Source organism: Microcebus murinus, chromosome 5 (assembly GCF_040939455.1).
Source record: "Microcebus murinus isolate Inina chromosome 5, M.murinus_Inina_mat1.0, whole genome shotgun sequence".
Taxonomy (NCBI): Eukaryota; Metazoa; Chordata; class Mammalia; order Primates; family Cheirogaleidae; genus Microcebus; species Microcebus murinus.
The window spans coordinates 31572937-31588372 of record NC_134108.1 but is presented as its reverse complement, the minus strand read 5'-3'; the positions used below and the strand labels follow the sequence as shown (position 1 = coordinate 31588372).

Sequence of the window (15436 nt, the reverse complement as noted above, 5' to 3'; positions counted from 1 at the left end):
CAAGGATCAGATGAATAAGTAGTTAGGGCCCAGCACTGCAGGAATACACCCTAGTGCTTGCTTGTCCTCCGTGGAGGAGCACAACCTAGTGGTTAGGAGCACGAGGCACTGCTTGGATTAAATCATGTTCAGTATGTGATCTTGGATGAATTGCTCAATAGCTGTTTGCTTCGAACCTCATGGTTTGTGAGGATTGTATAAATGAAAAATGCAAATGGAAAGCTCTTAGAGTAGTGAGTAATAAGTAATAAGCCCTCGATAAATGTTAGTTTGTATTAACGTTGTTGAAAGAGGAATTACCTATTTGTTTCATAGTGTTTCTTTTATTCCTTAAGAGTAAATGAATGGCTGGACCATTTCTTTGATATTCCTAGGTTAAACTTTGAATAGATTGCTTAGATAAGATAATTCTTATAATATGGAATTACATTTTTCTCTTCCTATAATCATTGCTCACTTGGATATAATTTCCCACTCAGTCTTTAACAATTTTTTTTGCATTATTCTTAATAATTTGGTTCTTAATAATTCTTAATCATTTAGTTGCCAGACTTTACTTTTTTTTCTTTATGCACTTTGGCAAGCAACAGACAGTTTGCACCCCTTGGGAACAAACCCTGAGACAAGAATTTAATGATTTAATTGCTAGTGGTTTACTTGGGAGGTCAAGAAAATATTAGCAGTTGAGTGAGAAGGTGAGACGGGGAAGAGAAGATAGCCAGAAAAAGCTTAGTTGTCAAGCTGGTTGCCACCATGGACAACAGAAACCTGCTGGGAAAACTCTGGGAATGCATGTAAACCACCCCTCTCAGAGGTGGCCCACCATAGGGATGTGGGAGCTGATCTACTTAAACACCAGTCCCTTCTGTCACCCAGTAGGGAGGTGCGTGTTCTTTCCCCAGCACGCTGCCCCGCTGCACAGCAGGCAGAACAGCCAGGGCCAGGGAGGCCCTGCAGGAGAGCAGTGTAGGTGGAACAGGTGGACCTCAGGCCTCCAGGTGTGCCCAAGTAGAACAGGTGGCTGCTGCACCATCCCATTCCCCACTCTCTGTTCCAGATGCCGGATACTTCCCGGAATGAGGGATCTACTGGTGTTGCTTTTGATCCAGGAGCTGATTTAAATGGGCTACAATAAACAAACACTGCAAGGAATGTATATCCTCTTCACGCCATAACATTATTGTAAAGGCCACCCTGCTGGACAGTTAGTTGCCGGGAAACTAATCTTCATAGCAGTCATTCCCAAACTTGGCTTCACATCAGATTCCCTGGGGCTTCTTTAAACTTCAGATTTGAGGGCCTGCCTCCACCTACCAGATTCTTCAGGCTAGACTCCTGGAGTCCACTCGGGACTTTCAGTGACTTCTCATTACTGTAGAATTAAGACTGTAATATGTGGCCTCTGCCTAGTTCTCCAGCTTTGTCTCTGCAGGCTCTTTTTTCGACTTAACGCTTTCACCACCCTGGTCCTCAGGCATTGTTCTCCCTCTGCATAGAACCTCCAACTCTGCCCTCTCCTAGCTAATCTCTCATCTTCAGGCTTCAGATAAACTATCCTTTCCTCAGGGAAGCTTTATCTGACCCTCCAGACCAGGGGTCCTCAAACTACGGCCCACGGGCCACATGCAGCCCGCTGAGGACATTTATCCGGCCCACCAGGTGTTTTTGCTGCCACTGCCTGTCCTGTTGGCAGCTGACTCGTCCCGGGCCCACAGTGCGCATGTGTGGAATGTGCGCCGCACTCTCCAACGGCCCTCCAATGGTTTAAGGAACAGTGAACTGGCCCCCTGTTTAAAAAGTTTGAGGACCCCTGCTCCAGACTATAATCCAAGTCCTTCATTCCTTGCTTTCATGTCACACGTCCTGATGGCCTTTGATATTTTTGTGTAAACACTTCTTCAGAGTCGATGTGCTTTGTTTGTTTGATGATGCGCTCTCTTAAGGCAAAGGCCACATCTTACCTTATTCTCTGAGTTACCTGTAGCACCCAGCATACTACCTTGCTTGCAGCCGTGACCTTGAGTCATCCATCAGTCTTCAAAGGAGACGTATCACTTATATAGCCTAAGAGGCAGTAGCCATATGCTTTTATTTCACTCCTGCATTTTCAACATTGTGAGATCACCACACCAGATACGTAAGGAGTGGTTATGAAATGATGAGATAAATCTCCCAAATACATACCTGCACTCTTTTATTAATTAGGGTGGTGTTTCCCAAACTGTTGTTTAGCTCCCTGGTGACCCACACAGAAAATGATACCAAAGAAATGACAACATTTACATCACACACCAAGGAAATGGATGAGGCTGCCTCCCAGCCACCAGAGAGGGGCGTGGGAGGGCTGCAGGGCTCAACGTCTCAGAGCACTTGTGCCCTAGGGCTCAGGGCATCCTCCGCTGGGAAGCTGTGCCCCACATATGATGGCTCCCACCTTGAGTCCGCTTGTAGGTGTGCTGAATGCTGCTTGGATCTGTTTTCCTACAGAGACTTGTCAAATGGGCGGATTGAATTCCCAGTGCCTATCTGGATAGAAATGTGGGTACACAACCCTGTCCCAGTTTTCCATTCATTCATCAGAAGCCTAAGGAGTGTCTGTGGTGTGGTTAGTGCACTCAGTGAGAAGATGCTACCCTCACTGGACAGTGTAGCTCATCACAGTGCTCCAGGCAGCAAGACGGAGGGCAGGGCTCTACCAGTGAGTGGCGTAGCTTTTCCAGGGGACTGGTGACTCATGTCTGCAGGCGAATAAAAGAGTATGTGTGTTTCTCTGTATGTCTTAATAAAACTGTAGGTCTCAAACTTTGACTTGCATCAGAATCATCTGAGATGCTTATTTAAAAATGTGACTTTTGAGGCACCACTCCCAGAGATACTGATTTGGAAAATAGAAGGTGCATCCAGTAATCTTCATTTTTAACAAAGACTCCCAGGTGACAGATGCAAGTGGACTATAAACCAAGCTTTGGGAATCACTACTGCATGTAAACACCTTCCTCTGAAGTAATAATTCACAGTGAATTATCAGTTGGGAAACATTGGGCATCTATCCCACACAGCCTTACTCTCATGAAATCTGTCCTACAGCTGCTTGTAATTGTGTTCTAAATTAGGTGCTATCTCTATAAAAATCACTTGTTTTAAGCTCCCAAGTTGTTTGAGCCTGCTTAGACATAACCACTGAAACACAATAAAGCATCTTTAAAATGCCTGCCAAATGCTTGTATTACCTTGCGAGGCAAATGCCCACTGCTAAACTGATCTAATGACAAAATTCAGTATGTTCAGTTCATTACAGGCTATTAAAGTGGCTTCTCAAGTTGTAGGACCAGCATTTCCACTATGAGAATTGCATAGAGCAGTGGCAGGAATTGCAGCCATCAATTGATTTATATTTTTAGCACGAATTTAATTTTGTCAGTCACACCAAAAACCAAGTCTCTGTACCCTATTAAACAGATGGGAAAACAAGCTAACATAAAATATGAAACTATAAGCATATATAAATCTATTTACTTTGCAAAACTATCACATCAAGCAGAATAAAATTTGGAGCCAAAGATTCTAAATGATTACAAAAGTTGATTAGTAATCTCTGGGAACTTGGTTTTGCCTCCTAAGGTTTTCTGGATCAGCTTAGTGTTGAATATTGGAGAAAGTAATTTCAGTGACTAGGCAGTCTCTGGCTATTATAAAGTCTGTTTTCCCTTTTTGCTTGTGGGCTGCCAGGTGTGAATTAGGAGCTGTGGAAGTTTTTAAATATTCCAACCCTTGGGAATCTGAGTCAAATCTCTGTAGTTGTTTGTGTGCACCAAAGAGAAGCTCAATTTTAGTTAAAACACTCACGATTCTAATGCCAACCGCTGTGACACCAAGGCAACTATTCAAAGTGTAAGGAAAAGATGACTGTGTTATTGTTATATGCCTGTGAAGTTGTTGGAACAATATTGTATCAAGATCTTATTTTATCTCTTTGAATATCATCAATTCCTGACTCAGGAGACTTATATAGAGTAGAAAAGCAGTGACATCTGTTCTCTTTTCTACAACAACAAAAAAGTAGTGGAGTCTCACTCTTATTTTATACATCATCTTTAGTTCCCAAACCTCACTTTATTTGGTTAGGGCTTTTCATTTCATAAAAAGATTGATGAATTGCTGAATGAGTTTTTCTGAAGGGGTTTTCCTTGATCTTGATAATACCCATTGTATTTATTCATTATATTCCTTCTATTATATTCTTTCACTAGCATATGTTTCTTATGCTAAATTATAATTTAATAGGCTGATTAAGCAAAATGTTTTTATTCGTTAGATAAATGGTAAACCGAGTTTACCTCTCCTGGGCCATGTTTATGAAAACACCATTCAGTAAAACTGTTTCTATTATATCATCTCAAAAGGAATTTAATTTTAAAACTCTTTATTCGAATGTTAAACGTAGACATTAAAGTTTTATTTGCCATCTTCTGAGTCCCTTTGAAGGTGGTGACCTCCTTGTCCTGAAGCTGTTCAAGTATAGTTCCCACTTCATTCGTAAGTGGCATTTTAGTGGCTGTTTGAGTATTCTTTTAAAGTTCCTATAACGTGTAACCCCTAAGATTCTCATTCACTGATTTCTTGCCTGTGAGTGATTGACATCCCAGAAATTTAAAAAAAAAAAATTCCAGGAGCATGCAAAGAGACATCCTTTTGATGTTTAAAACAGAAAAACCTGCATTTTTTATAGCTCTTCCTCGGATTCAGTCTCCCTGCTTGTTACTGGGAAGTACAAGTTCCTTTTCAGTTCCTACGAGGCCCCTACAAGACTAGAATTAGCTGTTTTGGAAAGAGAGAGGTGGGATTATTTTAAGCTAAGCCAAACTAAGTAGTGAGCTTTTGCACTTGAGCTATGGTAAGATCGTTCTGATGCTGGGTTTACCGTGACTGTTAATCCAAGCTTCCCGACCTTCTACAGCTTCCGTTCATCCTAGAGTTAGAGTTCCGTGCTGAAATCAATAAATTCCTGAACTAAGGCAGAATAATTCATTGTTTCATATTTTTTTCAATACTGTTTTTAACAGACTGGGACTGGTTGAAATATAATTGGTTAGGGATTGTTTTTATATGAAAAATAAGCAAACTTGATGAAAATACAGCTGCATGCATCAATTGCCATGCTGTGTTACTATATATTTACTCTTCTAATGTTTGTTTCCCTAATATTTACCACAAAGCATAATTAGAGTAAGATAGTAAGACATCTAAAACGTGACACATAATTACAGAGAAAGAGAGAATGCCGACTCATAAAGAATACGTGTTTCCATTCGAGTGGATTCCACTGTCTTAATTAAAAGTCCAGTGTTCTCTAGTAAGATTTCACTATGATTATATTTCAGTTCAGGCTAAAGAAATGACCTGAACTGAAATAAATTGGTTCTTGAAAATTCTGAATCCCAAGAGAAATTGCTATATTCCAAGTACTTTTCTAGGTGCTTTTACCTACATTGGCTCATTTAATCCCCCAAATTCCCTATGTCATAGAGGTGCTATTACTACTAATACATCCTTATTCTACAACCATACAAACTCTCTTGGTTACAGCCCACACAGCTAGTTAGTAGCAGACCTGGGTAATAACCCAGGCAGTTTGACTGCAGTCTGTGCTTGGAACCATTCCTCTCTAAAAGCTATTTTATTTCCAGCCTTGGGAATGTAAATAAAAAAATAAATAGGTAAATAAATAAATGCTGTTTTAATAGTTGAAGAAAGCAGGTTACTTAAAAAAAATGAGCGGATCATTTTATCCTAAAATATAAGTAATTCATAAATAGGAATAGTTGCCATGCATCATGCTCCTACTGAAGTGCCTGGCTCTGTCTGTGCTAAGCCCTTTCTATAAATTATTATATTCATTTCTTAACATGCCATATTAGGTAAAGAAAGGATTTATTATCCTTGTTTTACTGATGACACAACTGTGAATTAGGGAAATTAAGTAAGTACACGTTGAAGGTCATGTGAAACTTGTAAGCAGCAGAGCTGAAATTTGAACCAAGCCTGTTCACTTCCAAAGACCAGACGTGTAATCACTATTGCTGGGCTGCTTTCTCCATGTTAAGATTCACACACTTGTGTTTCAACAGCTTTTACCCCTTTTTGAAATGAAATTGTTGATAATGAAAAATGTCGATCAAGCAGAGCAGGTCAAGAAGTTTGTATGTTGAGCAATATTATAATACTAAAATATATAGCATTTTAACCCTTTGCACTTGCTTGCTTTTTTCTCATTATCCACTGGACATTATCCACACTCGACATCCGAGTGCAAAGGGTTAAAAAAATCTGTCAAGAGGAAGACTTGTGCAGTTAGAATAACTTTTTGCTTAGGACGTTAGGAAGTTGAAATTATAGAACAAGGATTTCATTTTTGTATGGAGAAAGAAATTCATCACAACACCTATTCAATCAGAATTAATGTAATAAAATTCCTAACATCGTAAGAGAGAGAAGTAATGGTTGCCCGATTGAGGAAAAAAAATTTATTTTAAAGAAAATACAAAACAAATAAAAATACAGAGTCAAATTTCTTCATTCTGTTGTACCCTTTAACTTCAAATAACAGGGTTACTTTATTTTGAAAAAATACAGGTGTAAAAATCAAAGAGTAATTGAATGTATTTGTGGATTTTGGTGTCAGGAAGACCTGGTGCTATACTTGCCCTGTGAATTTGGGATTAACTTCTTTCTGTATGTTTCAGTGGACATAATAATAGAATCTTCCTCCAAGGAGTGTTATGGAATATTGGACATGTAAAGTGCTCAGCCAGTCTTTGGCTCATAATATATTATTAAGAATGTTAACTTTTCTTACTAATACTAACTACTTCCACATGTCTGCATGTGCTCAGTTAGGATTCTGCTCACTCCAGCAGTTCTGTTCACCCATCTATTTCATAATGCCTGGTCTCACAAACTGCGCAGATTGACCCCTTCTTCCGCTTCACTTTCTAGCTAAAGGAAACAACACACAAGGGGCTTAGTCACTTTTCATCTTAAGGAATTTGCAGAATCACTATATTAATCTGAAATAAAACATTCAATAAACATTTCTTATGGAGTTCTTCATTTGAATTGTGTTCGAAAAGATAAATATCCAACTTTATATACCGAGGTTTGTATGGGTCCAATTTAATGAAATGTCATGAGTTAAATTGGGAAAGTAAAAACTGAACATGCTTCTATAATGAAGCAACGTAAGTAATGTAAGAGCATATAGCTTCCATTTTGCTTCTCTTTGGGGATTATGGTAGATACAGCATAAAGAAACTTTTTGGGTCAAAGATTTTCTTTTCATTTTCTATCTCTGCCCTCTTAGAAAGTGATCTTTTTCTTACATTTCAGGAAGTAAGTAATTGGCATTGTATTTGAGCATAAGGATACAGAAGAACTTTTCTCATGTTTAAATATTATATGCCTTCATTTTAACAAAATTTACTTTAAAGGGATAGTATCATTGATTAAAACCACAAAAGGGTAATTGTTGATTATCAGTGGATAATTCTGATGATGAAATATATAGAAAATTTTATGACTTAATTTTAGCCTCTTTTTTAAAAAACCAGTCACCATCATAGTTTCTAGGAAGGTCACAGTAACTAATATGGAATGTATTTTTATTGACTGTGAAATGCCAATTTTAAACTATATCACTGCAGGGAATTATTCTTTCTAATAAATATTAATATTAGCCACCCATGAACAACTTTATTCATTGATCACAATATTTACTAGGCTAAAATTTGTGGACTCAGTATTATTTCTGCTTTAATATAAAACAAGTTTGTAAATTCATAGAAGTTAATTTTGACATAGTAAGCTGATTTTAACATATTATAAATACCAAGTATAACTTTAGCACTCTTTTTATAGAGAAGAAAACATTTTCTACCAACACTTCAACTAATGTCCTTTCTTCAATTATTGGTGATATTCTTATATTTGAGTTCCATCCCCTACTTTCTATGAAATGAAAGCCCCTATAGCTATTTAATTGGTTTCTCTTGGAAAAAATATTTTTGTGTTGCGTAACTATAGTGAATCTTCCCCATTCTCAAACAAACAAGTATGCTTCAGCAGTTGTGATAAGTTGTTTTTAGTATGAACTAAACCAAGGAGCTCAAGTTCAAATGAAATTTCACATTCGCCCTTGGAAATGATCTTTCTAAAAAATAATGAACATTTACTTATTGCATGCTTACTGTGTTAGTATCATTGTGTTAAATTATTATAATTTCAAATGGAAAATAAATTAGTGCCTTTGTAATTAAATCTACAGAGTTCCTTTTATATTTTGTTGGGATATTTTGTTTCAAATGTATTTGTCCTGTTATTAAAACTTAATAATGGAAATATGATCTGAGTCTTTCAGAAACTCAAATTTATTTGTAAGGGTAAAACACATACGAAACAATAGAACATCATAAATACAGAGTATTAATAAAGCACTTAAGTGTTGAGGCCAGATAGCATATCCTAGATGGTCAGATGATATTGCAAAATGTGGTTAATTTTGAACCCTGAGAATGGACTACCTTGTGTTGAAAATGTTTAAATCCCTGAAACTTAGCTTTAAGAAAAGTATAAGTAGTCTGGAGCCTGTACCTGGTTCCTTTTTTAAGAGCCATGTTTGTTCCTGACTTACCGGGTAACACTCTGAATTAATGTCGTAATGGGTCCATTCCATTTGAGAGCATGCCTGGCATATTTAGTTTAGCATTAGGTCATTCCTGGCCAAAGAGCTGGAATCAGTTCAGCCTGTGGATTTGACCTGATTACCAGGAAAAGCTTCCTTAGAATTGGGATTGATTCCTCTGGGCCAATCTTAGCCTCAGCCCCAAATCCCAAGTGTTGAATAGTATATAGTGTTTTAATTAAATGGACTTTCAAAACATTTTCTTTCTTTAAATAGGAGTCTTACCAAACAGTACAAGTAAAATTTCTCATAAATACATGCCCCAAATTGTAGTTGAATTATTCAGTAGCTACATTTTCCAGAATAGTTCATCTTAATATTATTCTTCGCTTTTAAAATCTTCTTTCTGAATAGTAAATGAAAATTGATAATGAGGAAAATGGGCATTTATAGATGTTATTAGTTTAATTGTTTTGTAGGAGAACTCCATGTCCTTTCTAACATTTTAGCGGTACCATTTGTTTTTAAATTAAGAAAACAAAGTTGTTGAGATGCAGTTCTGAACCATTCTTTGAAAAATGTTTCTCTTATAAAATATTGAAACATGTATTTTTCCCAGAGACCAGCATGCTGATGATATCAAAGACTTTGAAGAGAGAACAGAAAGTGAAATGAGGACATCACAAGAAGCCAGAGGTAGCCATAATATTTTCATATTACCGATAGGTATTACTGTTAATATTCAACAGTCAAATATTTAACTGGAATAGAACAGTCACTTTTATATCAAAGATAAACTTAATTTGGTTGACTTATTCTTTTTTGCAGGCAATAAAGGTTTATTGTTCAGGGTAAATGTAGTATGTGATTCATAATGATATGGATTCATTTGTGGCCCATATTAACAGTCTGTTTCACATATCATTAGAGTGCTGTTAGTAAGACATTCTCTTTGGACCTTGTCATACATTTTCTTTAGTATTGTTGGTGTCATTTGCTTTTTATGTTTAAAACTCAATTCACAATGTGTTTTGAAATCTAAATAGAATATGATCTTAATTTAATACCACAAAATTCAAAGAAAATTACTTGAAAAAATGTTTTAAGTTGTACTGGAGAAAGTAATTTGTCTTTATTAAAATGATATTACAGTGGTTTAATTAAGCAATGAAGTCATAATGACTGTTAGTCATGGTGTAGATTGAACTTATAATTTGCATATAACTATATAATTATTTGTTTTTTATAAGAAAATATCAATCTGATTATGATTTCAATGATTGACTCTGGGGATTTTGCTTTTCATGTGCATAGTTTTGTTTAGATTATTATATAAGATTTGGGAATGGCACCTAATGACTGCCTGTAGTGACCTATTGTATACGTTATGCATTGATTTCCATATCTGATTTTCATAAAGCACTAATTTATGATTACCTTACAAGTTATAGTCAGTGCTCTCTTCAACGTATTTTATGGTGTTTAATGTCGCACAGTGTACAGACTCTACAAATATCCAGGGTTTGCTTCCTACCTGCTGGCTGTGTAATCCGAGACATGTCACTGAACACCTCTCAGTGCTTCTGTTCATCTATCCAGGGGAATGATGCTAGTATAGCTCCCTCATAAGATTGTAATGACATTTGTAACTTGCTTAGAACAGTGCTTATTAGCACACAGAAAGTGCTGTGTAAGTATTTGATTATTTGAAATGTTTCTGATCATTTAAAAAGGAAGAAAAAAATTTATGAATGTTTTGTCATCAGGACTATGTTGAATTCTTAGAGAAATGCTTCAGCCTTTCTTTGTGAATGGGGATTTATCAGAGAGGTTAAGAGCACAGCCTTCATTCACATCTCTGCTCCACCACTTCCAGCTGTGTGGCTGGCTCTGAGCAAAGTACTTAGCCTGTTTGTGCCTCAGTTTACTCTTGTGTAAAATTGCTATAGTAATAGTACCCATATCGTTGGATTTCGTGAGGACTAAATGCATCATTGGCTGAAGTTTTCACTATTAGTGTTATTGAAACTGCAAGGGGATTGTGGCCTAGGTCCATTTGCTCATGCCACAGAGACCCAATTATTAAATTGGTATTGACAGATCAACACCTAAGTGGACATATAGAAGTACCATTTATCCGGTGTCGGGAGGGTGGGAGGGGGGAGGAGGGGATGGGTATATACAACCACAACGAGTAAGATGTGCAATATTTGGGGGATGCACACGCTTGAAGCTCTAACTCGAGGGGGGAGGGGGACACAGGCAATGTATGTAACCTTAACACTTGTACCTCCATAATACACTAAAATAAATATACAAAAAAAAAAAAAAAGAGAGACCCAATTACTGAGACAATGGGAATTGTCAAGGAAGAAAGGAATTTTTTGAATGCCAAAGACATCTTATCAGGAAAATAGGAGAAACTGCTTCTAATCCTTCTCCCTGGCTACTAGAGAGTGCAGGCTTTTTTTTTAAGGAGGAGCTGCATGGTGGGGGCATGTCAGTGAGGGATGGTGAGTCTTGGTGTCAGCAAGTCTGCCCAGGGGCCTTGAGAATCTCCACTCCTTTGTCTTCCAGAAATTTCATTATTTTGAGTAAACAATTCAGAATGACCATCAAGCCCTACTGGCTTGAGAATCTAAAACATGAGAGGGAGAGGATTATGAAAAACATATAGGGGTCATTGAAATTGTAGCCAGTTACAGTAGTAGTAGTATTGTGGAGTAATTATCTTATTGAAAGTTCTGATGGATTTATGAGGAAGTAATAATTTGATAATATTTTCAGTTTCTTAGTGATCTCTGTAACTTTTCATATTGTTTGCTGAGCCAATTTTGTTAATTTTTTTTTCTGAAAATTGTTCATGCACTACAGAATTTCAGATTTATTAACCTATGCTATGCATGATATTCTCTCTTCTTTCTTTTTTCTTTTCTTTCTTTCTTTTTTTTTTTTGGTACTTTTGTGTCCTTTCTAATTTTGTATATATATTTTTCTTTATTTCTCTTGATTTGAATTGCCTGAGTTTTTGTTTTACTATTTTTCCGAAGAAACATTGCTAGGATTCATATATAATTCTTAATTTTGGTGTTTCTGAAGTCATTTATTTTTATTATTTTTACCTGTAAAACCTATAGTTTAATATGCATATTTTACTGTCTTCTTATTAGTGAAAGGGAGCCTTATAAAATAAGTTGTTTTGAGAATTTTTATATATATCTCTGTAGGTGAGATTGGCCTGAAATTTTCTCCTTTACTCTCCCATCAGTTTTAGCCTCATAAAATGAGCTTAACTTCTTTTTTTCTTTTTGAGACAGGGTCTCACTTTGTTGCCCAGGCTAAAGTGAGTGCCATGGCGTCAGCCTAGCTCATAGCAACCTCAATCTCCTGGGCTCAAGTAATCTTCCTGCCTGAGCCTCCCAAGTAGCTGGGACTACAGGCATGCGCCACCATGCCCGGCTAATTTTTTCTATATATTTTTAGTTGGCCAATTAATTTCTTTCTACTTATAGTAGAGATGGGGTCTCGCTCTTGCTGGTTTTGAACTCCTGACCTTGAGCAATCCGCCTGCCTCCGCCTCCCAGAGTGCTAGGATTACAGGTGTGAGCCACCACGCCCGGCCTGAGCTTAACTTCTTTTTCATATGTTTGAAAAGTTTTGACTAAGACTGTCTCATAAAATTTCTTTTATCTGTATATACTGTAATGAAATCATATGATTCTTAGCTTTCATTTAATGTCTTTCTTAGCCTTAGATTTCTTTTATCATTTTGAATTTTTTTTTCTAGACTCATTTTGTATAGAAGAGATTTGGATTTCAACTTCTGAACTCACTGTTTAATAGTTTGCTAGTTGTCTTCACCTGAACTCCAGGGACCCTCGGTCCCAAACCAGATCTTATGTTATATGAGGACTTGTGTTCCTAGGTAACATCGGGGTAGTCTCAGACCCTAGTCAGTGGGTGTCCTTCTGCCCCTCAATTCATAATAGAGCCATGACCTAGTGTCTTAGGTTGGGCTTTCTGGAAACAGACGCTGAGAGTGTCGTGTGCAGGAGGTTTGCTGGTGGTATTCCTGGGAGCAGCACCAATGAGTGAGAGAAGCAGGACTGGGCAGAACGAGAGGTTGAGCTGTGATGTTGTTACGACAGAGGCTCAGCTGATCCCATGAGTTGCTTGAAGTGGCTCTTCAGAGTTATCCTACATTAAGACAAGGGAACCAGGCCTTTGTATCTCTGAATTGACCAGTCCTCGGATATTGGCTGGGAGGGGGACATGTCCTTTGCAAGGAAGCTCTCTTTGGCTTAGGACAGTTGTTGGAGAGGGGGGCAACTCTGAGCACTGGCGTCCCACAGGTAGGAGAAGAAATGCCCTAGCTCTGAAGACTGATAGCACTGGCCTACCACAATAGCCACTCTGTCCAGCCAGGTGTTTGGTCTCTGTTTTTCCTTTAAGAAAAGTCACACAAAACAGAAAAGAAACAAACCAAAATAGCCTTTCATCTATGTGAGATTAGGCCAGCTCAATTCAGTCCAGTCTTTTGGTTTTGAAAAATGAACCTGGCTCTTTAAATTCAATCTTTTTTCGTGATTTTTGCCTGGCAAGTCGTGAACCTTTTTGATTTTTTTAGATCCGGGTCGTTTTTAAATCCAGAAAGCTTCGTTCAGTTATACTTTTGATTATTACTTCTGCTTCATTTGTCTCTTTCTTGACTGGTAATAATCTGTTATCCTTAGGTTAGATCTAAGGGATGACACTCAAAATATTTGGCAGCTAGTTTGGCAGCCAACATTGCACAGGACAAATACAAACAGTGGTCTTAGTGCTGGACCAGGGTCCTGGGGGCTCACTGCTGTTCCACGAGTCACCCTTAGATCCTAGATCCTGGGAGGTCCCACAAGAGCCCAGCTGCATGGTGGGGAGGTGATTATCACCAACCAGTATGGAAGTATTCTAGTACTTAATAACTTGTACATTTCTTGGTGTCTAGACATGTTTCTCAAGTTGAAATAGCTCACTCCACCCCTTGTTCTGTCATGTCTGCTATTTACTGCCTTTAACATGGATTTTAACAGCAGTGTCTTTCATTTTCCTATGATTTCCTACATTGGTTTGTTCTTTTTCACATCTCGTGTTTGTTTTGTAGAGGCTATTTCCCTTTGTGCCTCACTAAAATCATGAAACTCTTCTGTCAATAAATCAATGCTGTTCTTCAGATGTTTTGTAGAACTTTTTATCAGAGGCCCCAGGGTGATTGTTTTCTATTTTATCATTTTTGAGTCCAGAGAAGTTTCCCCAGGGCTCTTGTGAAGAATACTTAGTGTTTAACAGTCCCGTTTGAGTCCTGGCACAACTCCCCTTTCAGACCTAAAGCTAAAGGCTGGGGAGATGTGCTCCATTCTCAGCCCACTTTCTTGAGCCTGTAGGTGCTCACCAGTGCTTGTTCACAGTGGGCTCCTCCAGTGGCAGAGGCAGCCTTTCCAAATCTAGCCTGGCAGGGGGGGGGTGGCACAGAGGGAAGGAGAGAAAGCCCCTTGCGGTGTGGGCAGCAGCTACTATAGAGGAGACTTAAGGAGAAGGCCCCCTGAGTTTCTTTAGGTCCATAGGTTTTCAGACCTATGGGCAGGTTTTCAGCCCATGAGGACTATTTTATTTGGAGTCTTGGAACAAATTGATTTTAAAAAAACAAACAAACTTCTCCTTAGTAAAGGATCCCCCTCTTGTTTCTGCAGTTAATTCAGTTCAGTACAATATATGTAATTATGAGCCTCTTTGGATGACTCCTTCTGTGCTGCTGAATTTGACATCTGGGGACTTTCACTGAATATAATTTGTGACTTTCTGCATCTTCCTCCTCTTTCTCCTTCTCCTTTTTCTCCTCTTTCTCCTCCCTCCTCCCTTCCTTCTCTGGAGGAAGTTGAGGGGCAGAACTTCACCTGGAACAAAGGTTGTTTTTACTATGCAGATGAAGTCTCCCAGGTAATCTCTCAGAAGAAAGGATGAAAAGTCTTTCTGGAGTGGTGACTACTTTTAATGGTTAAATGTTTCCTGGTTATTTGATGAGATTCCTTGGAAAGGGGGTGTCTTAAGGTAATAAACAACTTCTTCCTTGGAGTCTTTCTGGTTTCTTTAGCATACCAATGCATGATGAATGGGAAACATTTGTATATCTCAATGGAAAGTGACATCTTATCTGGCCAGAGAGCTGACCTGCTGCCCTTGGCGGGTGTGCAGGTGCAGGTTCTGTAGGCATCTTACTGGGGCTTTGGGAGTGAATGTTTGAAATTTGAATGTAAAAAGAGACCCTAACAGTACAGTCCTTATACTATGTAATATCTCATGGCCTGCGGGGCTAGGGATCTTTGTGTTCTAAGACTGGAAGTTACTTTTCAACTGGCTGTGTCTGACTTCTAGGTGGATTTGGTTCTTCAAATTTGGCATGAAAAGTCTTCTTTCGTCTTTTTTCTAATAAAACATTCTAGTCCTTTTGCCTCCTGCGCATCGTGTCTTTAGTGTCTGTCTCTGTCATATGTATGTATATGTTTCAGTAAGATATTTTTAAAGAAAATACTGATTATTTTGTTGAATATTAGTCTGAGTAGATCGATTTGTTCATGAACATAATGCATATTATTTTTCTCTGTATTATACTGTGTCTCATTTTAATGTACTATTAGTTTTCTCTTCTCATCCTACCACTTTTGAAGATGATATCTCTAGTTCTACAAGTAAAATTTTTGAACTGTTAGAGTCATGATGGGT

At 38.0% G+C, this 15436-nt stretch overlaps 1 protein-coding gene across 9 annotated transcripts in view; it reads left to right on the top strand.

Annotated features, from left to right (window-relative positions):
* Positions 1 to 15436, top strand: part of L3MBTL3 (L3MBTL histone methyl-lysine binding protein 3) — a 108098-nt gene that overhangs the window by 80204 nt on the left and 12458 nt on the right. For all 9 annotated transcript variants that reach the window (XM_012736588.3, XM_012736587.3, XM_012736585.3 and 6 more), the window contains one exon: positions 9297 to 9373. In XM_012736588.3, the coding sequence (XP_012592042.1) occupies positions 9297 to 9373 (77 nt within the window). The remainder of the gene's footprint in view (positions 1 to 9296; positions 9374 to 15436) is intronic.